The sequence below is a fragment of the Epinephelus lanceolatus genome, chromosome 3, assembly GCF_041903045.1.
Source record: "Epinephelus lanceolatus isolate andai-2023 chromosome 3, ASM4190304v1, whole genome shotgun sequence".
NCBI lineage: Eukaryota > Metazoa > Chordata > Actinopteri > Perciformes > Serranidae > Epinephelus > Epinephelus lanceolatus.
In genome coordinates, this window is record NC_135736.1 from 28,104,091 (window position 1) to 28,129,792 (window position 25,702).

Here is a 25,702-nt window from a genome sequence, read left to right on the forward strand (position 1 = left end):
GCCTTAAAAAGACAACTCTTCAAGGCACTCTGTGCTGCGAGTACGAAGAGTTATGTTTACTTCTGTGTGCTTGACAAGCAATAGATCAGCTCGCCACAAGCAGGTTCTCACCTCCAGACTAATTAGCATGTAAATTAGATGTGATTTGTCGAATGTCGCAGCTGTATTGAGCCAAAGCAGACGATGTCACCGACAGGCAGTTAGCATGAGATGAACAAGCCGATCTGTCAGGATTTCTGCTGCCGAATGTTGGCAGTGATTGAGGGCCAATTGTGTTGCGTCTTTAGCCTGAATAATGAGCGCTGTCGTTAATGGTATTGCAGCTATCATTCTTTCAGGAGTCAGTCATTTACTGGGTGTGTGCTGCAATTAGGGTCCCAGAAACAGACCTGATTTATTGCTGGATTGAGGGAAAAATCAGTTTAAGTGTCAGTGAGAGGCATTCACCCAAAGAATTCAACCTTCTTCAAAGTACTGTAGAATATTGTCCCTGTTCGGAGACACTGATATAACTGCACCCCATGTAATGATTTACTTCCCTCTCCCCTCCTCAGGTGAGCACCAGCCGCCGCTCAGCAGTGATTCAGACACTTCGATCATCAGCGGCGTGGAGATTGGCATGTCTGATGTAGACCAGTCCACACAGCAGGATTGTGATCAGCCCAAATCCTGAGCCAATCGACGCTGAGAAAATAAAGCATGAATCCCCAGGTAAATGAGGACAAAAGTCGGACAAAGTAACCAGGGGCCCCCCAGAGATTCGCCACGTCTTTGGCCCCCTGGAGGACGTGACTTCTCAGAAGATGGGCAAATGAGCAATACAACATAGCAGCACAAATCACCCAATTCTGTCTTTACTGGCTGAAAAACAGATCCTTCCCTGCATCTGTGGACGTGTTGCTTGCTCGTTTTCTTGCAGTCACACCTCACCATTTTGTTGGTTTGACTGCCATGGCAACCAGACAGCCAATCACAGCTGTCACATTGTGGTGGCCCAGTTTTTGTCACACGTAATCCTTTCACATCCTTAAACCTAGCACCTGAAATACACATACAGTAACTGCTGAGATGTTGGAGTCGGTTTCTCTTCACTCTGGCACCCTAAACCTGCTGCTGGACACAATATGAGCACGGGAGCAGCAGGGCGTCCTTAACGCCAGATTGCAGCTTTAATTATTGTTAAAATATGTGCAGATTGTGTGATCACTGCCAACATGTTCCGGAAGTAAGTGTAACCGATGTGATGGATATATTGCACGTATAGAGTCCCTGACAGCTGGTGTGAATTCCCACCAGCAATTTTTCAACTTCAGAGTTGTTAATATCCCTTGAAAACTTGAAGCATAGGTCTTTAACTTCATGTGGTCATGTGACATTTAAGGAGTCGGGATATGTATGCACACGTTATGCTGTAATTTCTGAATTTCTATATGTAACGCTTTCTGTTACTATTTTTGTGAGACCTTCATTTGTAACTTCTATATTACCAACTGAACCTTCCTGTTGTTGAGAGAGGAAATAACCAAACACAAGGTACTCGTTTCTGTCCTCACATTTGACAATCATAGCTTTCCTAAAGCAGTCTGAAGTGATGTCACCCACTGCCCTGCTGAGACTGCTGCTGATTTACAAGTTATCACAACACATGGCGCCGGTGATCATTCCCTACTGTCTGTCAGGAGGGAAGTGTTCATATCTGTGTTCACGCCGCTGCTAAATACAGCTGGCAATAACAGTTGTCACTACCAGACTCTGGCAGCGTGCGCATAATGTAGACAAACTTCATGCACTTGTCAAGCCAGCCAAGATAAATATGTTAACAAGTCTTTGTGCCAAGATTGTCAGTAGTATTTTAGACATTGTCGTTGGTTCTCATGCACACTGATTTCCCCTGGCTGTTAAAGAGACAGGCACGGCACTGAATCTGTTCATGATGTGAAACTGAAGAAATAATATAGGGACGTAGGATTGGATGGTTTATGTCAGTTAATAGAGGGACTGTTTTGGTGGTAAAGAAGGGAAATATGCATTGTCTGGCATGGTTAGGGGTTTTCATTTTAGGAATTTAATATTCCCGCCATGGGATTATTTAAGGCATGAAAATGTGAACAGTTGTAGAATAATTAAGAAGTGTTGTTGGGACTACGTCCACACTAAGCGGGCTAATTCTGCAAAACCACATGAATGCGACAAAGTTTTCTGGTTGGCTGGGTAATTGTGACACAGTGACTGAATCAGACAATAACACTGTAGATGAGTAATCCAGAACAACAAAGTGTTGAAAATAAAATAATAATATGGTTCAATTTAATAAATTAAAGTGGACATTATGTTTCTTAGTTAGCAAGAAATTATAACAGGCACCAAGATTTATCCACCCTTGTTTTAGTCCTACGGCCTTTATTAAGAGCTGGTGTCATATCAGAATGTGCTCCCCCGGTGAGTAGTGTTTTCCTCGTGTTATTGTGTAGTGCTCCCCTCAGTGGTTATGGTGAGGGCTGAAGATTTGGTTCAGGTTTCGGTGCGGGTAAACATTCATCGACACAACGCCTGACTTTAATTGTTCGTGGCGACCATGCCCCTGACCATTATTTGGCTACTGGTTTTTATTTAAGAAAATATGGTAGTTTCAGTTGGTTGAACCTCTGTTATGTCCCCTACCACTCTCTTTGATCACCTCTAGTGTTAAATTCATAAACATAAATCTAAGTTAACAACAACAGCTGTGGTATTGGCTATAGTGACATTTAAAATGAGTCACTGGTAGTGACAAACCGTAGTGGCGCCAGCAAGGGAGGCCAAAGTGGGGCCATGGCCCCCTTTATACAAATACTGGCCTCCCCTGGCGAAAATAATCAAATATTATTATTATATTTGAGAGGCTGTGGTGTGTTCATTTTTTAAGATGAAACTAGACAACTGAGGGCATCCACTGATACCTGCCGTGTCGGCATATCTTGTCGGAAGGGGGCTAAATAAAGCTCCAAATTTAGGCTAAAATATTTGCGAGGGAAAAACTGCCGTAGCCATTTTTTAAAGGGGTCCTTTAAACTCTCACCTTAAGATATCTGAAAATGGGTTTTATGTTTACCCACCAGTCTCCTCTACACTCGAGAAAGCTTGTTCCCAGTAAATGTTTTGTTCCTTACATTCAATATGCTCCTTAAAATTAAAGCTGTATATTTGTCTTTTTAAGTAAAGCAGTCTATCTGAAGACAAATGAATCGCCTAATGTACGGATACATAACACATTAAAACAGGATTATTGTGGAACTCAAAATGTTAACTGTCAGTATGAGTGTATGCACATTAGATGATAAGTAATATAAACTGTAAGATAAAAAATAAAAGTAGATCAGTATGTGATTCCCTAACTCTCCATATTGAAATTGTTTTCAGATAGTCTACGTATATACTACAAACACATCATAGAATTCATGAAATTCAGCTTTGCCTTTTACTTCTGATGTGACACCCCAAGATTTTCAGTGGCGCCATCTGGCCAAACCCTTTGAAAAATTTCTGTGAGTGCCACTGACGAACCTACAGAGAGTTATCACCCAAATCTGCAGAAAACACCAGCTGTGTGTGGACGGGGTCCATACAAAGGAAAAAAATGTTTGTTTTTAAAATGTAGCTGGCTTAGTGTGGACGCACTCCTCAACTCCTGTAGCGACGCTGACTGTTACTTCACATTCAAGAACTCATTCTTTTCCTGCTGTTTTGTTTTCGTCTCGTAAATCACCTCCTCATGTCATATTGCACAAGGTCAGTAGGATCTAATACTCGACAGGATCTGTTTCCTGTCACATTCCTGTAGACTTGCACACTGAAGAAGCACAGACGATGGAGCCAGTGGAAATTAACTGGAGGTTTTTTACTTCCAGTCATTGTTTCCATTGTGTCCTGCAGCCACCTGGGACTCTGTTATATAACACACACATGTCCACACTCCCCAGTTTGGGTCAATCATTGAAGAATTGTTGAATGTATGCGTAAATGTTCCAGCGTATCATGAAAGTGTTAGTTTAAGGAGGGGCTTGCTGTAATTCTTATTTCTTTCAAGCATTTTGTGAGACTCTGTGTTGTTGGCTGTAGCAGCTCGATACCCATAGACACTACTATCTAGATGTGTGTTGCATCACAGAGAGTCGGTAGCATTATATAAACATTTATGAATGTACATTTTTATACACTATATATTGGACAATGGTAATAGTGGGTTTGATAAAAAGCCTGGTTTACCTCTAGCTTTAGATATTTTTTTGTTGTGGATATGAAGGTGGATGATTGTGATTCTTGCCAGCACATTATAGATGCAGATGTTTACAGCCAGTCTAATCTGGACCTTTAAGCCTCTGTAAGTCGCATCAGTTCCCACGGATAATGAGACAGCACAATACATACGATAGCCCAGAAACACTCAGCAACATCAATATCTGTTGATCTCTTTGTCTTTGTCTTTCTCACATGTTAACATAAACACTTTGTCTCTGTCCGACCATTTGTTTGGTCGGCATAGCGACAAGATAAAGCACAGCACATCTGTTTTCAGTGCCAGATCACTTGATTCTGGCTCTACTGCCTACAACAAGTTTAGTAAAAGCTGGATTCAAACTTATTTTTTACAGAGAAACTTAAAGATGATGTGACCAAGCTAAAAGGTCGTCTCTCAGCTGTATCGGTTTACAGTCTTTCAAAAGCAACTCCTTTGCAGGAATCAAAGGAATCAAAGGAAATTTAATACACAAAAGACCTTGGTGCACTCCACATAATGACATTCAATGTACTTATGAAGTAACTCAAGATTGTTGTCCCTAATTGCACCTGCAGCATTGTGTAACACTTTATTTTGGGCTGTGTGTTCCTAATAATTTCCAACAAGTCTCCAGGAAATGACTAGCCTATGTGTGTGTTTGATGCCAATATGGGCAAATGTCCTTAAAGCAGAAGTTTCCAAAGATTTTTTTTATTTGCACACACATAAAATGGCTTAAAATCCATATGGTGAAAAAACAAAAAACTAAGAAATGTGTCAGGAAAGGTCAAAACGCCACAGGGTTAAACAAACGGACCTCCCCTCAACTTAAGGAGAAAAACAAATAATGACAGAAAAAAGAAGAAAAGGATAAAAAAAACTCATATATTAAACTCATATAATTCAGAAGATACAACAAAAGATATATGACAACAAGAAGCACACTGAGCAGAACCAACTAACCAATCTGTACAATAATCCAGTAAAACAAAGAAATACACAAAATCAGTTCATCTGACAGGGACTGTGGTTGTTGATCAAGAGGAAAAAACTGTAAATGAGCCAGAGTTGGCCTAAAAGTCAGATGTGAAAAGGCACCTAAAATAGAATAAACAGCCTATCTTATAAAATTCATACACACAAAATACTAGGTATGCACAAAACAGTACAGCACACATCCACCAATTAATATTACCATAGTATAACACAAGATAATTAGCTACAATCTTTATTAACAGGCCCAGAAAAAGACAAGAAACCTGCACAGGTAGTTGAAATGTACGTATACTTGCCTGCAGACAAATTCTAACTTGTTTTCATGCTGTGTACTGACTTAAAATCTCTCTAAGCTTCACCTGCAATTAGTTTGAATTGATTAAGTCTCTGATTACCCTTTGATTAGGATTATTATGTGGCTCTTTCAAGGAAATTATTCCAAAATTATTCTCAAATTATGAACCTGTAAAATAAAGCATGACCCAGCAGAGTTTTAACTTTGATGTCCTCCATTTTGTTCCCTTGTCACATGTTTCCTTCTGTTTGTGTAAACGTTCCTATATTGCACTTTAACACCCTCACCAGCGAATGAGGACCGTCGATACTGAACGACTTGAGATAGTCTTTTTTAAATAGAGGGCTACAGTATTGAACATAGCACATGACTCGGTTGATGATTATTGTATGATGTTGTGATCTTTCATGTGTATATTGTGTGTATGTGGGGTGTGTGGGGGGAATATCAATATATTGTACACTATACCCAGCAGAAATAACAGCATTGCTAATTTGTAATATAAAAGACATGTAAGTCTGATTAGCGGTGTCTCTGTTCTTTTTCTTGTACCATGATGCACGTGTAGGAATGTCTCTGATTGTGAGTTAGATAATAAAACTGATTCAGGTTTTTTTCAGCTTTGATAAACTTATTTGTTCTACTTTACTTAATGAAAAGTGTGTTTTACCAGATAAACAACGCTGATAATGAACACTATCAGAGCTTGTGATGACTGAAAGTAAAGTCAAGGGAACCAGAATAAAACAATCTATTATAGTCTAAAAAAAAACCCTGCTCAGCTGTATAAATCTTTAAAACACGCTGCATACTGAGCCACCAAATACTGCCCTGATTTTCTATTTTTATGGAGTCATCTGTCACAAAATGTCATCACAGTGAGGTCTGTTTTCTGATGTTTGGGTGCTCCAGTCTGTTTGAGATTTGAGACATCAGGACTGGGTTTATTTTAAGGTTTCCATGGTCACTGAGGGTTTATTTTAACGGAAAGAATGTGAGGTGTTTCCTGACAAACTACAATAAATACAGGTTTATGATGAAGTAAATAACATCAGTCAGTTTATGGTAAACTGTTACAAGATGCTGCCTCATAATTATGTGGTTATAAGTCTTAATAAGATTAAAAACAATTCATATGTGGGAAAAGAATAGGTGGTGGCTTGTTTTTAAATGTCAGAGATGTGCTTCCACAGAGATCCACTGCAGATGCTCAAGTGTTGGTAAGTAATGAAAGACACACTTGCTGCAGTGTGTAGGATATGTGGCCATAGTTTTCTTTAATTATGAGAAAGTGATTGTGTAGAGAGGGTCTGTTAATGACGTTTTATATTTGGGTAATGGAATTTCTATAAAACAGAGCACTCTAGTTAACCCATTCATGCCCAAAGACCATATGACATGAAAAAATGCCACATTTGTTCTGATTTGTCTAAAGTCTTGAAATCTGGTTCAGACAGTGGGCAAATATATAACAGGACAACTCTGACATTTTTACATCACAGGAAAAATCATAGTTTTATTGGTAGTCAAAGTCAGGAAACCACTAGCATACTGTTAATTAAATGTTTGTTTTTTACCTTGCATGTGTGTGTATATTTGATATTCAACTTGCTGTGAGTTTAGATACGAAATACTTGAATGTGCTCCTTGTAGCTTCTGAGATGCAGCCATTGTCCAATCATATATTTAGTCTTTGGGCAAATTGGACTACAAACTATAGAGTAACAAGAAAAACTAACTAACCAACTTCAGCCAAATGGTTTGGACAATTTTGAAAATCTCTTCAAACTTGGGATAAGATAGAACCAGAGAACACTTGGAAATATCAGGGGTACAAATTGTAGCAGGATCAGATCATAAGTTTTTATAATGTTAGTGTCACTGAGCTACCACAAGGTGGCGCCACCCACCCTTTATCTGGGGTTAACCCATGTGTTCCCACAGTTTGCAAAGACACCACACATGTATGCTACATTCCTAGGGGAGAAAAATAAAATGAAATCTACCTGTATGATTACTCTGGAGGCTGTAGTTTGTGATGATGTTGAACTGCATTAAATCACACAGAAAGAGAGGTTTATGTTATTTATTTTACCCTTGCTGATATAAATGGGATGGAAAAATTGTTAGAAACATCTGTCAGCAAAACACACACTACAACCCCTGAGAAAGACACATATACAGCTGAATCAATACCTCTCTAAACTGTTTACAAAACAAAAAACTGGACATTATAACCTTTATTAAGTTCAGATGTTTTTGCAAAACTGTTGTAATAGACTGCATTACTACCTCAGCCAGGTGAACTTAATAACCTTCCAATTGAATGTAGCCTATATGGGCAGCCTATTCAGCCACAGGATCATCCCACAGATGCAAAACAGAGCTATTCTGTGATAATATTGTAGTACTATACCACTAAAACAGTGCTATATTTCACCTTATGTGTGCTTTATCTCATACTGTATTTTACTGTACTATATATACTACATTGTGTTCTTTATTTCTTTATTGTCATATGCACAATAAATCCAGTGAAGCATTTGCAATGAAATTCTCTATTCTCGGGCTCTCTCTAAAACATGGTCATACAGTAGGCTGTGTAGGCTATAATAGAATACAACTTAAGTGATAGACAGTACTATTATATGTTGTACTGTTTCACTACATTATGTAATATATTTTTATATTAATACAGTCAAACAATAAGTATCATTACCTAATCATATTATATATTAATCTGGTGTATGCTGTTTACATGCATTATCCTCCTGAGACCCTGGGTCCTCATACAAGGACATCACATTTTGAGTTTACTGGACCTTATACTTCATTCTGCTTAACTTAGACCTGCTGTCCTCATTCGTGGACACTTTTTTGTGCCATCTAGTGGTAGTGGAACACCAATACATGTAAAAACAAGATGGCAGCCATCTCTGCCAAGTCAGTCTGGAGCCAACCCTGACACAAACACGGACAAGGTCCAAAACCTGATCACATTTGATGGTTGAAACTTGTTTATCTATGATTATTAACACTTGTAGTTTGACATGCCAACAGATTGCACCAATTTTAGCAACAGTAACAAGTTAAGACACTGTTAATTAGAAAGTATTCATTTAATGACATAAGGAATTTACCATCAGCTCCTTGAAGGACATTAGGACTTTCTTATCATCACGTCTGATGATATAGGGACTTTATTAGTGTTGACAGAGTTTAGTTTTTTATACTTATCAGGTCCTATAAATCCCAAATACAGCTGGGAGAAATTAAAAATGCAAACCAAACAAAAGTGCGGGTCACAGAAGGTTATACATTGCTGACTTTGCAGCTTCTAATCACAGTACTATGTCACACTCGCAGTGTAATTTTGACTGTAATTGCTCTTGTATAGTTTCTCTTTTTATTTCTTATCTTATTTTTAATTTATGTGCCTCTCATTATGTATTTTAATGTCTCTGTTTACCTGTACAAGGGCTTAGTTTTCATTTCAGCACTGGGGGACACAATTGAAACAGGGGGGTTGCATTAAAACAATTAACTTCCTGCATTTTGGTGATTTTTATGCACCGTTTTGTGCATCATTTTATGGTGTAAATACCTTTAATTTTGTCATGATAAAAGTCCTCCGCTGCTTTAGTGTTTTTATTTTGGGGGTGGGGCTAAATGCACATGTTGCAAATGTTGGGGGGTCCCCTCTGAAATCTATACCTGCGACTGTACAGTACTTATTTCTGTCTTATTAGCAAATATATTGAGTATGATTGTGATTGATGCAATGCGTTTTCGTCCTGTAGGCGGCAGTAATGTCCCCAGAAGCATCTAAAGCACCATAAACCACAGAAGAAGAAGAAAAGGGTCTAATAGGAGGAGGAGGTGAGAAATCAATGCAAGATGCAGTCTGCAAACATCTGCGGCAGGATGGGTCGCAGTGAGGAGCTCAGTGACTTCCAGCGGGGCACCGTGGTGGGCTGTCACCTGTGTAAAAAGTCTGTCCGTGAGATTTCCGCCCTGCTGAACCTTCCTCGGTCCACGGTGAGCGCTGTCATCCTCAAGTGGAAACGTGGAGGAATAACCACGGCTCTGCCCCGGAGCGGCCGCCCGCACAAGCTCAAAGAGGAGGACCGTCAAGTGCTGGAGAAAGTAGCGCTGGAGAACTGTCTGCCCTCCGTGGAGGCTCTCACCGCCGAGTTTCAGACCGCCTCCGGGGCCACTGTGAGCCCCAGGACTGTCCGCCGGGAGCTGCATGAGATGGGCTTCCGTGGCCGAGTGTCCACGTACAACAAGCCCAAAGGTGAGTTCAGGGAGGGGGGCGTTCAGTGACCACATGCAAGAGTAATGTTGGTGTACACATACTTTTGGCAACATTACACCTATATATATATGACTGCATGAGCATCATTGACAGCCCTCCTCTCCCTCTGGCTTATAAAAGGATTGTGGGACCAGGCTGCAGACATTTGCTCCCATTCAGACACAACAGCATTACTGTGGTTGCACCTTCAGTGACTCAACCCCCTTAAACGTCTCAAAATCGAAATATGCATGTTGAGGACCCATTTCTTAGTAGATTTTGTACAGCGTTATTATAATTTATTATTAACTGATGTTTTATTACCTGTGTTAAGCGCTTTGAATTGTCTGTGTTTTGAAATGTGCAATTTCAATAAAGCTGCATTGCCTATTGACCCCCACTACCTGGCCCCAAAATTTCTCCATTTTATTTTGTGAAAATTAGATTAATCACAGCTTTATATAAAGATAATTAAAATTATAATAAACTTTATTTATATGTACCTTTCATACAAGAAATGCAGCACAGAGTGCTTTACAGTAAGGACAGTATAAGAACTGAGTGCTTCATGTAAAAATAGACATAATGGATATAAAACAAATAAACAGGGCAATTCAATATAAAAGGACATTTAAAACAGTTTTAAACATGGAGTAACTGATTCATAAAGTCATACAGTTAAGATTTATATATAAAAAAAGAAAAAAAAATTAGAGTGAAGCATAAAAAGAAACAGTTTCAGACCTGTATCAGGAAAGTCAGAGCTAGCTAAAGGCTAAAGTGAACAGATACATTTTTAGCTTTCTTTAAGTGAGCTAGCTCCCTGATATCTATAGCTAGTGTGTTTCATAGCTTTGGGGCGTAATTGATAAAGGCTTCTTCTAGCTGTTGGTGGGAACCTCCAGATTAGTTGATTAATCAAATAGTCAATCAAGAGAAATTATGCAGCAGTTTTGATATACGTTTTAAAGTACAAATGTCAAACATTTGCCAGTTCCAGCTTCTGAAATGTGAGGATTTGCTTCATCTCATTGTCTCCATGATATAAACCAAACATGTCATTTGGGTTTTGCACTGTTGATCGACAACACAAGCAGTCTGAATATGTTACTCTGGGCTCTTAGCAATTAGGATTGCACTTTTTTAGTCAATTGCAGCTGTATGTTAGATTTTGAGAAGATTAGATTTTGATGCAGGACCACAGCATTAGCAATTAATGCAGCGTCTTTGTTGTATTTAAGCGGTGCCAGTTCTTCAAGAGATTTGGACTAAATGAAATAGCCAAAACCCACTGATATGCAGGTAACTTGTGGGGCAGTAGTACACTGGTTTGTAATCCAGCCAGCAACTTTATCATGATAGATATTATAAAAACTTGAACCCATTTTTTAAATGTAAGGATTTATAAAAAGTCTGACAGGTATTTGAGGAGGAAAGGTGCATGTGTAAGCAAGATTTTCAGTCCCGTTTTTTCAATACAGCAGACAAGCAAATGTACACTCTATGATACCCGTGATCAGTGATCATATCCCGCTATATGGTTTCACGGTCTACTGCTGCAACCCTAAATCCAGCCTTGTTGCTTAACGTTTGTAAAAATTCATCGCTGTTGTGTCAAAGTCTGCTCCCAACCTGAACCCAGTCTGAGAGCCAAAACCTCAGATCCATCATCTCTGAGACACCTAGGTCCTAAACCCAGCCACAGATGGCAACACATAGGAAACACTATTTGATAATAATGAATAATGAATGCCTTTATTGTCATTACATGTTCACTTACAACAAAATTTGCTGCCTTTCATAAAAGAAAAACTGTTTCAACACACACTCACATACCTACACATTAAAATAGGATAAGGCTAAAACAGGATAAATATGGTGCTAGAGATAAAGATAAACAAGATAAAGTGCATATGCAGTTAAAGTACATCTGTCCGTGGCAGTGCAATTTAAAATTGTTGTGGTGGTCGGGGAGGGAGGGGGACTTGGGGGTGAGAGTTCAGTGTGTGTATGGCTGTGGGGCAAAAACTGCTCCGCAGTCTGTAGGTGCAGCATTTCAGGGCCCTGTAGTGTCTATTAGAGGGCAGCAGTGACAGATTTGGACACAAGACCTGTGCTGGCTGGCTTCTGTTAACCTTTTATTCTCCACACAACCATCTCAGGATGAAGTACTGAACCCCATTAGTCAGGGAAATGTCAGCATTTACAACCATGAGCTCACACCAGCAGCAGATTATCTGGAGCTGAATCTTTCCTGGAGAAAGAGGGAGACTAGGGAGAAGGCAAACCTCTTTCAGCCCTCATTTTCCATTGTATGTACTTCAACAAACTCACTCCAAAACCACAGCCGCTCTCATGTTGCCTCTGCTCTCCTCAAAGGCTTTCCACTGGATTTTCTTTCATTCAGCCACAAGAGCATTAGTGAGGTCAGGCACTCGTTGGGAACGATAAGGTCTGGCTCCCAGTCTGCATTCCAGTTCATCCTAAATGTGTTAGCCAGGGTTGAGGTCGGGGCTCTGTGAAGTTCAGTTAAGTTTGTCCACAACAAACTGAGTGAGGCTTTGAGGAATCGGCTTTGTGCCGGGGGCCAGGGGCAACGGCATGTTGAAACAGGAAAGGGTCTTTCTCAAGCCGTTGACAGAAATTTGGAACCAAGTTATATGTAAAACATTCATTATATGCTGCAGATTTCAGGCAGCTGTCCAGAATTGTTTCCACTATGATATTTTCATGTATGTTACCAGTTCGCAGAAATATTTTCAGTGGTTTTGAAAAAACCTTTTCATGATGTCATGCACATTTAGTTTAATAGGACAGGTCCATAAAATCTCTCCTCAACCTGATGAAAATCTACTCTCTGACCTGTGCTGAAGATGCTCAGTACATTGCCACATTATTTCATCTGATTTCCACTCACAGAGCAAATAAAGTGCAAATAAAAATGGCAGTGAAAGAATATTTCAAGGCTAAAGCCACCCCGAGTTTGGGTGCATGATTATTATAACAGTGCTTGTGTTTCTTTGATGCCAGCAGGGGAGAAAGCAGAGAAGAAGCAGGCAGCCACGAGCCAAGAGGAGGCCAAGGTGGACGTGTCTTGTCTGGACCTGCGTGTTGGATGTATAATCACAGCTCTGCAGCTTCCAGAGGCCGACAGTCTGTATGTGGGGCAGGTCGATGTTGGGGAGGCTTCTCCCAGGACAGTGGTCAGCGAGCTCGCGAAGCACATACCTCTAGACCAGGTACAGTCATGCTCAAATATGATCGGTTTTGTAGAGGGAATATGGAATTTCTTTAGTATCATGATTTTTTTTTGTAGATATAATCAGTAGGATTTCAACCCTAAGATTAATTTATCTTAACATTAAATCTATTAATTTTTTTGATAATGAGGAAAAAATAGGGAGTGCTGCACTGGGTTAAGGCTCTGTGTAGTAACTTGTAAAAAAAAAAAAAATCAGGTGCTCTTCAAGGATGAGACACTTAGTGGAAAAGTCCATTAAAAACCCCTTATTAATACATGGGTAAATCCATTTATATTCATGTATTAATAAAGGATTTTTAACTACAGTCAGAGTGCCTTGATGCATTTTTGGACTGCCTGCCTGTACAATGAGCTTTTACACTAAGTGAGCTGGCCAGTCGTTGTGTTTTATCTTTAACTACTAATTATTTTCTTAATTAATTGTTTTATCTGTAATTTTTATCAAAAAGTGAAAAAAAAAACAACAAGAAAATATGCTGACAACAGTTTCCCATGAACCAAAATGAGGCAGTCGGATTTCTCATTTTGTCAACAGTCCAACTAACAGTCCAACATCCAAAGATTTTTAATTTACAAATCTATACGATAAAATAAAGCAGGAAAGGGGACAATAAATGGATTACAAAAAAAACTGCACATCAATTTTCAGTAAAATGTCAACAGACTAGGGCTGCAAATAATGATTGTTATTTTTATTATTGACCAATCTACAGATTATTGTCATGATTAATCATTTAGTATATAAAAAAAAAAAAAAAAATTCAAAAATGCTCATCACAGTTTTTGCAGAGCCCAAAGTGAGGACTTCACTTCATCAGCTGTCCGTAATCCAAAAACTCTTTGTTTATGGTCATAAATGAAAAAGGAAAACAGCAGATTCTCACATTTAAGAAGCTGAAATTAGCAAATGTTTGATCATTTTTGTTTGGAAGATGACTAAAACATTTACTATTATCAATTAATCTGTTATCAAAATACATTAATTCATTTTCCATAACCGCTTATCCTGTTGGGGGTCGTGGGGGGGGCTGGAGCCTATCCCAGCTGACATTGGGCGAGAGGCAGGGTACACCCTGGACAGGTCGCCAGACTATCGCAGGGCTGACACATAGAGACAGACAACCATTCACACTCACATTCACACCTACGGACAATTTAGAGTCACCAATTAACCTGCATGTCTTTGGACTGTGGGAGGAAGCTGGAGTACCTGGAGAAAACCCACGCTGACACCTGGTCCGAACCCTCCACCCAGGGTTTGAACCAGGAACCATCTTGCTGTGAGGCGACAATGTTTACATCTGCACCACCGTGCCACCCAATTAATTACCTTAAGATGCACTTATTGACTAATTGTTGCATCTCTACAGCAGACTAATCATTCAGCTCTTACAATAAACAGAAACGAGGTCACAGAAGTTTTTAAATTATTGAATTGGCTTACTTGCAACAAACTCCCAGAAATAACGTAGAGATTAATAAACACACACACAAGAGCATTAGTGAGGTCTGGCACTGATCTGGTTCACAGTCAGCATTCCAGTCCATCCCAGAGGGGTCAGATGGGACTGAGGTCAGGACTCTGTGCAGGCTCCTCTACAGGAAACTGTCATGTTGAAACAGGAAATGTCCATCTCTAAATTGTTGCCTCAAAGTTGCACTTTTGTCTAAAACATCACAGTATGGTGTAGCAGTCATATTCCCCCAAGACACAGAAAACAGCCCCAAACCGAAAGAATGTGGACGCATACTTCTGGTCATATAGTGTGTCATTTAAATCGAAACACATGTCTGCTGAGGTCATGGATCTAAAACGCTGCCTGACTTTGCCAAAAGCTGTAAAGCCTAATTCAAATATCCTCAGGGGGCAACCTTTCCATGCACACAGACAAGATGTTAGATCAGCATTGGCATATTGTACCACAGCTTTATTAAGTCCTTTGTGACTGCAGCTTGAATAACAAACTTCTCCTGCTACTGCTGCTTTCTGACTGGTTCATTGTCCACATACTTTTGGCCTGGGGCAGTTTTATGTGGTTTTGTTTCACAGCATAAAATGGCATTTTTCACTGTAAACTGTAATGTTGAGGTTTCCTGCCCGGATTTTAGACAATAGTGTGTGTGAAACTGTGCAGCAACTGTCAGGGGAAGGTCCTTTCCTGTTTCAACATGATAGCGCACCCCTGCACAAAGACAGTCTGTGAAAACACATGACTGGCTCATGCAGTCTGTTATGTTTAAAGGATAACTTCGGTATTTTTCAACCTGGGCCCTATTTCCCCATGTGTATGTGTGCTTCGTTTTAAAATTGGTTCAGTATTGAGGGAAGTGGATGCAGCCAGCAGCCGCGAATATATATGATATATGGGGGCAAATGCGTCCCATATAAGTTTGCGCATTAAAAGTGATTTTTTTCACCACTGACCGGTTCAGATCGCCAGTGTTATCTCTGTAAATAGCATACTAAGCGTTTCCCTTACCTTTCACTTCCTCTGGGCTGTGTGTGACGTCATCTCGCGAGAGCTTTGCTTGTTGCCAGAAGAAAACAGAGGAGCCATGCTGAGCGCCACTCAGAGTGGCGCTGGTTGTCCCGGAGTACAGTTGAGAGTTTTACTGCATCGATTGAAAACAATGGTTCGTGTTTGTGCTTATCCGAATTGCAAGAACAGGATGTCGCACAACACCCCGTACAGCTTTCACAGGCTGCCTTTGTCGGATGGCAAGATGCTGAAGTTGTGGCTAGTTGTGCTACCAATGGATGCTAACACTCCTGTCCAGACACTGCACCTTGCAGACCATCAGGTCTGCAATGCTCACTTCTCCCAAGATGACTACTGCTAGCCGAAGAAGAGAAGACATCCAATCCCGAAACACCTCTTCCTCAAGAAAACGGCTGTCCCACGAGTAGAGAGAGCTACAGACACAGTGGAGGTAATGTTATATAAACAATGTTCCAAACACTTAGTATGCTATCTACAGAGATAACACTGGCGATCTGAACTGGTCAGTGGCGAAAAAAAGCACTTTTAATGTGCAAACTTATACGGGACGCATTTGCCCCCATATCTACCTCGCGGCTGCTGGCTGCATCCGCCTCCCTCAATACTGAACCAATTTTAAAACGAGTTGTACCCATGAATCATACACACACATGGGGAAATAGGGCCCAGGTTGAAAAATACCGAAGTTATCCTTTAATAATTTTTCATGTCATTTAAATGCTATCCCTGGCAAGAAATTAAAAATGAAAGTTATTCAAATGATTTATTGTAACAACATAAATGATTCTGGATTCATGTTGTGGTGGCACTCCCTCTGAATATCAAAAATGCCACTAATGAGCTGTAGGCGCAGTAACAGACGCGAATAACAGGAGGTGGAGTACAGTTTAAAACGCTTACTGAAAAATAAATGAAAGGGGAGTGCCATTATTACAATTCAACATACATGCATTTTAGTCTTCTTGCATTTTTATACACTATCTCTGTTTTATACAATGCCTGGAAATGAATTTAGCATGAATTAACTTATATTATATTCACACATTGGGACTCTTACACATATAGTTAATACTAAAAGGATGTACCTGAAGGAACGGTATTTTTATTGATATTACAGGGGTCGACGGTAACAGTTGCCAGGCTGCCATTGGCAACCGTTTTGAGCAACCATTTTCTTAGCCTTTGGTTGCCATCAGTGGGCAACCACTTTTTAGCATGTAAAAGACAGCAACGAGCAAAACATGCACCCCAAACATTTGTCGCATTAGTGATATTTAAATATTGCTGTTAATGCCAGAACTGGAACCAGACAATACTGCAAATACATTGGTCCATTTTCTCATGTGCGTACAGATATAGACACAGCGGTGAGGCAAATTAAGTTGTTTGACTGTGGGGGGAAAAGTTTGACTAACCTGGCAACATCACAAATGAATGCAAATAGATGAAATCAAATCAAGTTTATATTATTATATATTATTATATAATTTATACAGCACATTTAAAAAGAACCGCAGTTGACCAAAGTGCTGTACAAATTAAAAGAATGACACACTAATATATAGCAATGCAACATGTACACAAATATAAAACAGAATAACACTGGTAAGAACAATTACATACATTAAAAAAAAGATTATTAAAAAATACTAAAATATTAAAACCACCAAAGGCCATTGAAAACATGTATGTTTTAAGATTTGTCTTAAATGTGTGAATGGAGGGTGAGCATTTGATTGCGAGTAGAGCTTTGGAGCAGCTACCGCAAAGGCAGGATCTCCCTTACCCTCCAGCCTCGAATGTGAGACAGTTAAAAGACGTTGTTCTGAGGATCTGAGAGGTCAGGAGTTGGAGTAGGGGCAGAGAAGTTCTGCAGTGAACCTTAAAATCAATCCTGTATTCGATCGGTAGCCAGTGCGGGGATGCTGTCTCTGTTTCTGGCACCAGTGAGGAGTCTTGTTGCAGCATTCTGCACCAGCTGCAGGTGAGAAGAAGATGGCAGGCCAGTACTCAGACACAGAGAGCTGCAATAGTCGAGCCTTGAGGAGATTCAGCTGACAGAGAATTTTGATGTTTTTTTTTAATGATTGAAATAAAGCTGTTAAACCTTCTTTTATGTCACATTTTAATAATTAAGATGACGTGTAACTGCATAGTATCCAATATTACTCAGTATATAAGGTGACTGAAAATAGCAACCGTATTTTCATTTTTTTCAGTTCTCTTCCTCTCAGGTTTAGGCAGAAGCTCCCTCTGGTCTCTCTCTGTTTTCTGTTGTCTAGGGTGTATGCGCTGTATAAATGTATTCATTCCTCTGTCCCTCATACAGATGCAGAACCGCATGGCAGTCCTGCTGTGTAACCTGAAGCCAGCCAAGACAAGAGGAGTTGTGTCGCAGGCTATGATCGTGTGCGCCAGCTCAGCAGACAGGGTTGAAATCCTTGAACCTCCAAATGGAGCAGCACCAGGGGACAGAGTTACTGTCCAGGGCTTCACAGGTACGAACACCCAACTACTTTCGCCTCACACACAGAGTCACTGACAAGGACCAATAAGATAAAGATTTATAATGGGTTATTGCGTATGATGGATCATGGGTTCAGAGGAAAGCATGAAGGGGTGAGGATCGGGGGATTAGAGAATGAAAGGATGAGGATGGAGGGATGTTAAGATGTACAATGAAGGGTCGAGGGAGGTGAAGAGTGATGAAGGGATGAAGATGGAGGAATGAAGAGGTGAAGGGTCAGGGATGAATGGATGAGAGTCGAAGGGTTAAGGGATGAAGGGATGCTGGTCAAAGGGTTGAGGGATGAAGAGATTTGGGTCAAAGGGTTGAGGGATGAAAGGATGAAGATTAAGGAATGAGGAGGTGAAGGGTGAGGGATGAAGAGATTCGGGTCAAAGGGTTGAGGGATGAAAGGATGAAGATGGAGGAATGAGGAGGTGAAGGGTGAGGGATGAAGAGAGTCGGGTCAAAGGGTTGAGGGATGAAAGGATGAAGATGGAGGAATGAGGAGGTGAGGGATTAATGGATGAGGGTCAAGGGTTGAGGGATGAAGGGATGAGGGTCGATGAAGGGTGCGGGATGCAAGGATGAACATGGAGGAATGAGGAGGTGAAGGGAGAGGGATGGAGGGATGAGAGTCAAAGGGTTAAGGTATGAAGGGATGCGGGTCAAAGAGTTGAGGGATGAAGAGATTCGGGTCGAAGGGTTGAGGGATGAAAGGATGAAGATGGAGGAATGAGGAGGTGAAGGGTGAGGGATGAATGGATGAGGGTCAGGGGTTGAAGGGATGAGGTTCGAAGGATTGGGGGATGAAGTTATGCGGGTTGAAGGGTACGGGATGAAAGGATGAAGTTTGAGGAATGAGGAGGTGAAGGGTGAGGGATGAATGGTTTAGGGTTGAAGGTTTGAATGATGAAAGGATGCAGGTTGAAGGGTGCGGGAGGCAAGGATGAAGTTGGAGGAATGGGGGAGGTGAAGGGTGAGGGATGAATGGATGAGAGTCGAAGGGTTAAGGGATGAAGGGATGCGGGTTGAAGGGTTGAGGGATGAAAGGATGAAGATGGAGGAATGAGGAGATGAAGGGTGAGGGATTAATGGATGAGGGTCAAGGGTTGAGGGATGAAGGGATGAGGGTCGAAGGGTGCGGGATGAAAGGATGAAGATGGAGGAGGTGAAGGGTGAGGGATGAATGGATGAGGGATGAAGGGATGCAGGTCGAAGGGTGCGGGATGAAAGGATGAAGATAGAGGAATGAGGAGGGATGAATGGATGAGGGTTGAGGGATGAAGGGATGCAGGTCGAAGGGTGCGGGATGAAAGGATGAAGATAGAGGAATGAGGAGATGAAGGGTGAGGGATGAATGGATGAGAGTCAAAGGGTTAAGGGATGAAGGGTGCAGGTCAAAGGGTTGAGGGATGAAGAGATTCGGGTCAAAGGGTTGAGGGATGAAAGGATGGAGGTGGAGGAATGAGGTGAAGGGTGAGGGATGAATGGATGAGGGTCAAGGGTTGAGGGATGAAGGGATGAGGGTCGAAGGGTGCGGGATGAAAGGATGAAGATGGAGGAGGTGAAGGGTGAGGGATGAATGGATGAGGGATGAAGGGATGCAGGTCGAAGGGTGCGGGATGAAAGGATGAAGATAGAGGAATGAGGAGATGAAGGGTGAGGGATGAATGGATGAGAGTCGAAGGGTTAAGGGATGAAGGGTGCAGGTCAAAGGGTTGAGGGATGAAGAGATTCGGGTCGAAGGGTTGAGGGATGAAAGGATGGAGGTGGAGGAATGAGGTGAAGGGTGAGGGATGAATGGTTGAGTTTCAAGGGTTGCAGGGTTGGGGGATGAAGGGATGAGGGTAGCAGGGTTGAGGGATGGAGGGATGAAGAGAGAAATGCGTCAAAGAGAAAGAGAATGCATCAGGTGTGCTTAAATACTTTTGGGCAGAAATGGGATGTGTTCGAGGCGTGGTCTTTGTTCCAGAACCAGGTTTATAAAACTTCATTTATTTATTAGCATAAAACTATTCACAACCAGCACTGGAATATTATAACATAAGTGAGTGAATGATTGTCACTGTTTTGACCCTGCTAAAAGAATTTCTCAACAAAATGTCTATGTCTTTAGTGAATAAACGTTGTTGAACCTTCTTGCTGGGAAAAAAACAACAATAGTGATATTAAACAGCAGAGTGCTTCCAACTTTTTGGCAGGAGTTTGAAAAAGGCCCTCTCCTGTTCAAACGTGTGCACAAAGCGAGGTGCGTTAAAAATGGCTCTTTTTAACCCCTTTTGGGAGGATTTGGAGTGCTGACTGTGAGCCAGGCTTTACTGCCAAACCTCTCTGATCTGTTGTGGCTGAATGGGAACAAATCCCTGCAGCCAGTGTTTATATTCTTGTGGACAGCCTTCCCAGGAGATTTTTAGACAGCGTATTACTGCCCATAGTTTTACTGCTCTGAGTCAGTTTTGCAAGGATGTGTACAAAGTCAGCCCTGGACTCGTAAAAAGTGCATTTCAGATGGATTATTATAGAACAAAGAAGGTTCTTCTAATGCATCAAACTGGTTTTTTGACTGCAGGTGAACCAGACAAAGAGCTGAACCCCAAAAAGAAGGCATGGGAGCAGATTCAGCCAGACCTACGCACGGACAGCCAGTGTGTTGCAACCTACAAGGGGGCTGCCTTTGAAGTCGACGGGAAGGGAGTGTGCAAAGCCCAAACGATGAGTGACAGTGAAATCAAATAAACTAACAGAGCTGCTTGAAATAGCTCAGTGCAATTCCCTGCTGCCGGACAGGATCCCAAGTGTTGTGGAGAGCTTTCCCAGAAGAGGGGAGGCCGCTGTAGCAGCATATCAATGCCCTCAGTTTTGGAACGACATGTCCAACAATCACATGGGTGTTATGTTTGAGTATTCACATACTTTTGTCCTGTGAGGAAGGACAGTGATAGTGAAGAGTGTGTCGCCCTCTGTTGGACAGACATTGAACATTACTGTTATGTTTTTATTATGAAAATCTGAAGTTTGGTTTTCGGCCACTGGAGGGCACTACAGTACCCATGATAATGTACAGTATGTGTGTGGTGAGTTTGTGAGAACATAGAGCACACAGTCATACCCAGCATGGCGAAAAGAAAACAGAAATTCTTGCAAAGAATCCCTTTTAGTCGGGGAATATCTGATAAAATGTAAAAGCTTTCCCCTGACGCCACAGAGGTCATTTCCACTGAACTGTGGATGAAACTCAACGGGGCAGAAGTCCCTTTGAAAGGGAGTTAAACAGTTACACTTTCTTTTGATAGTATGGAAATTAGTTGGAAATGAGCAGGGAAATTACTTTAGTTTTATCTAAATACGCTTTGCAGGAACTCCATAAGGGCAGTTCTTTGAGCTCCATCATTTTAAGTCTGATGTTGGCACATGATAGAAAAAGTTCAGTGTGTTATATTTCAGCGCAAATAAGCTGTGGGAAATGGAGGCATTTATTTAAGGCTGGGCGACATGGAGAAAATCTAATATTACAATATTTTGACTAAATACTTTGATAAAGGTATCGTGACAATATTGTAGGGTTGACTATAGGTGCTTTACAAAATATTTACACAGTGAGACTTTAGATGAATCACCAGTAATGTGAATATAATGACTGAGTGGGTAAAGGCCAGAGGTGTGGAGCCGAGTCACATGACTTGATTCAAAAATTTGGTGACTTTAGACTTGACAAAATAAAAAAATACTTGCAACTCAACTTGGACTTTAACACCAGTGACTTGGACTTGAGCTTCTCACTTGAAAATACACGATACCTTCCCCCAAGCTAAAAGATTAAAAAGTATGCTATTTAAAAAGTGCGCCACTAATCAACTTATTTCCTGAAGCAGCTAATATTGAGGCTACTCATTCCCAGTATGTCGACTCTTAATTCTCCAGATCTGCTTTGAACCAATGTGACATCATCGAATCAAGTCGCAGGAGAGAACATGAAGAACTAATGGGACAGTTGGAAAAAATTAGACCAGGTATAAGTTCATTTATTTATTTCATTTATGTATGTATTTCATTTATCTATGCGGTATGCAAAACGTGCAGGTTGAAAATGATGGATGGAGATGCAACAACCGCAAAGTAAAAAAACAAGTCAGTCTGCACACCACATAGCTCCTGTTCAGAAGGATTTTAATGCAGTGACATTTCGAGCCACACAGCTTTTCCTCAGACTTCTGTCTAGTGTGCGGACATATATGTTTTTTACTTTGCCAGACATTTCTTTAGTCCAGGACCGATTCCATTGGACGTTGTGTGCGTGTCTTTTGTATGGTTTTTGGAGATGCAACAACTTCCAAGAAACTTGTTTTAACAAATAAGAACAAGGTTTAAAAAGCAGTCATGATTTTTGAAAATCTGTTATTACTCTTGTTAAAATGGCATTACATTTGGTGAGAAGCACATTATGACGTGTTCAGGACTCGAAACTTAATGTTTAGCGCTTGGAACTTGACTTGGAACTTGTCAGTCTTGACTGGGGACTTGAGTACAAAAACTTGAGACTTACTTGTGAAAACAATGACTACCAAAAGCAAACAATAGAACAGCTAGAACAGTCTGGTAAGTTCTTTTTAAAACCAGGAAAAGAGAACACTTACAATGCCATGATATCCAAAATCAAAGATAATATCTAGTCTCATATTCTGATATTGATATAATTATCAATATACTGCCAAGCCTTAGATGTATCTGACCTAGAGCACATTATAGTTGACATCCACATCCCTTTTCAATATGTAGTTACACAATAATCCTACTAAACTGATGTGAATCAATGATTTGGATGTGGACACAGATGTTTGTTATTAACTGTATCCTCAGCCATAATGTTTTGTATCTATCCTGTTATAGTGTACATTGTTACTCAGCTCTTTAGATATTGTAACAGCTCAGTTAAACCTTAGTTTTTATACGTCCTATTTCACGTTTGTGTCTATTGATATTAAGCCCATTTATAATGTAAAGGGCACAAAAATAAACCAATGTGTTTTGGTTTTTAAAACAAACTGTTTTTGTTTTTTTTTTCCCCTACAACTCAAAGCAAGTCCATGAAAAGACCAACACGCAAACTTCTCATTCCCTCATTGTAAAGGGAGAAGTGAAATAATGCATGTAAAGAAGGGGGATGTGATTCAGGAACTAAAAAGTGGAACAGATTGTCCGAGACACGATGTTGTTGGTAATTGTTTGCCAGAGAATGAGGACGCTGAGAGGGAATGTTATCAACCTTGTTATGTACCATACCATACCAACTTTATTTATGAAGCACTTTAAAAACCCAATGGACCAAAGTGCTGTCATTTTCATTTCACAGACTGGAGAAGGACATCTTCTTTTCCCAGAAGGAAACCTATAAAAAGGAGGATGTATTAGTTCTACTATGGAAATTCTTAATGGTATTAATCCTACTGACTATGTATTCTCTTAAACACTACAGCTTTTCTAAAGCTGTTTTTGAAAGTAAGTAAACCAGAAAGGCTAAACGGTGTTTTTCATCTCACACTCCAGTGTGTGTTGACTAATAGTACAGGCTTACATTTATAAAACCACTTATTAAAGGTCATGAAGTGTTAATATTAATGTCACATCACCCCCCACCCACCCACCGACACTATCTGCTCATGTAGAAACCAACAGAGGAAACCACACTGGAGTTAGTGGAGGTACTGTAAAGGTTCACCATTCACTTCTGTCTCCCTATCTGCAGTAACAAACTCATGTGGTAGAGTCAGCCCCTGCAACTCTGCTGCACTCTGTTGACTCTGTGTGGTTTACCAAGGGGGGGAAAGTTTGTAAACAACAACCCGAGGCCACGTTTCGGTTGAGCTGAGTCAACCTGTGAATAAAACGCTGCTCCCCCTCCTCCTGCATCCTGTTTTTTATGAAAGGCTACAAAGTGCAGGAAACCCAGCAAAACTCGCTTCATGGCTTGGTCGTACTCTCACAGTGTTTGTGTGGTATTTATGTGTCATAGGTTGCTTCTAATTTCTCACGTTATCACTTTTCTAATGTATGATAAATATATATATAGGCCTACTACTTAGGCCTACGAATTTTGCCTCATAGAATTATAGACCGGTAGTGTTGTTTGGAGTGGACAAAGTGCCCCAGGGTCCTTAAAGGCCACAGGAAGTCTCTGTGGAAATGACTTTGTAGTAATTTGATGAATTGAATTAGTTTGGTAATGTGCACAAATAAAGTACAAATTCAAACTGAAATAATAAGAGTCCTAAAATGGCTCCAGCATTTTTATTAACTCTTTTGGCCCTATGTTATGGTTCTTTGGAAAGTTTAGGATCACCACTAGAATTTCAGACAAAGAACTGTGCTGCAGTGGTAGCTGATGAGATGGGTGTACTACAAGGTAGACAGGCAGGTTATTATGTATGGATTACTGAACAGTCGTATCGGAAACAGACCCAGGGGCCCAAAGAGTCAGGGGGCCCTCAGGCCTTCACCTGCAAAATCAGCATGTACCGACCAAGGCTAATCAAAAGAGGCTGGGACACGCTCTTTGACTCCATGGGAGCTACAGGGTATGACACTTCCGCAATGTAACTGGAGCTGTGATTTGGGATAGTTACAGCAGACGATGACAGGAATAAAGGGATGGTGTCTACTCAGGTGCTCTTTTGGGTGTGCTATTTTCAGCTCCTTTAGATGCATTCGGCCTGACAGAACATTTTGGATACACTCCAGTGGATGGCGGCCGATATACAGTAGAACATATTCATATAGAAAGCAGGATGTTTTTCATAATTCATTCATTAATTCATTCATTTTCCATAACCGCTTATCCTGTTAAGGGTTGGGGGGAGATGGAGCCTATCCCAGCTGACACTTGGCGAGAGGCGGGGTACACCCTGGACAGGTCGCCTGCCCATGGTATTGTCGCAGTGGTTATATCTGTATAAATATATTTCAGATTGCAGACGCCACAGTGAAATGAATCAATCACCCCCATGTTCTATGATAGTGCACCAGCTATTGAGCCTTTTGGCAAGTGCAGACCAGATTTTACAGTATGTGTTGTACCACAGTGATGTAAAGCAATACGGTGCTGTGACTTCTCCTCTTTTTAAACTCCTTGTTACCGACCTGGAAGAGACTCAAAAAGACCACAAAAACTATGCAAATGAGTGACAAAGAGAAACAATATGACTAAAAACATAGGAGGACACAAATGACCTCAAACAGACACAAACAACTACAAAGAGTCACAAAACTACCATGAGTAGACATAAAACATACAAAGCACAAAGTGTCTTGCTTCTGTGTAGAAGTGGTGGGGCCTTTTGCATATCTGTGCCCAGGGGCCCATTTCCCCATAATGCACCCATGTAGGTAACTGAGGAGAAAGTGGGTATATGTACTCTCTTATATATTCCAGTGGCTGTTTGGCTGACAGGTGGGCATACTGTGAACAGTCAGAAAAAAGCAGTGGGTACACCCTGTATAGCTGCGTATACCCTACACCACACCACTCCACTAACTCCACCAACAAAGTGATATAAAGCATGTTTAGGGCAGGTTACTAATGCAGCATAG

General features: G+C 40.8%; 2 protein-coding genes across 4 annotated transcripts in view; both read left to right on the forward strand.

Moving 5' to 3' along the window:
• rnf150a (ring finger protein 150a) overlaps positions 1-9,431 on the forward strand; it is a 34,156-nt gene extending 24,725 nt beyond the window's left edge. Inside the window, exons 7-8 of one of the 2 annotated variants that reach the window (XM_033623696.2) lie at positions 555-711; positions 9,350-9,431. In XM_033623696.2, coding sequence (XP_033479587.2) covers positions 555-673 — 119 coding nt within the window. In that variant the 3' untranslated portion in view covers positions 674-711; positions 9,350-9,431. Of the gene's footprint in view, positions 1-554; positions 6,169-9,349 lie in introns of those variants that run through there. The other variant, XM_033623694.2, reaches the window with a different exon arrangement.
• Positions 9,386-24,016, forward strand: LOC117255110 (aminoacyl tRNA synthase complex-interacting multifunctional protein 1-like). Of its 2 annotated transcripts, none has more exons than XM_033623697.2 (4): positions 9,386-9,846; positions 12,877-13,085; positions 17,939-18,107; positions 20,688-24,016. In XM_033623697.2, exons 1-4 carry the CDS (start codon positions 9,447-9,449, stop codon positions 20,852-20,854), a joined length of 945 nt encoding a protein of 314 aa, XP_033479588.1. In that variant the 5' UTR covers positions 9,386-9,446; the 3' UTR covers positions 20,855-24,016. The 2 variants fall into 2 exon arrangements, with proteins under 2 accessions (XP_033479588.1, XP_033479589.1); XM_033623698.2 differs by having other exon boundaries at positions 9,388-9,846; positions 12,880-13,085.
• Positions 24,017-25,702: the final 1,686 nt, after the last annotated feature.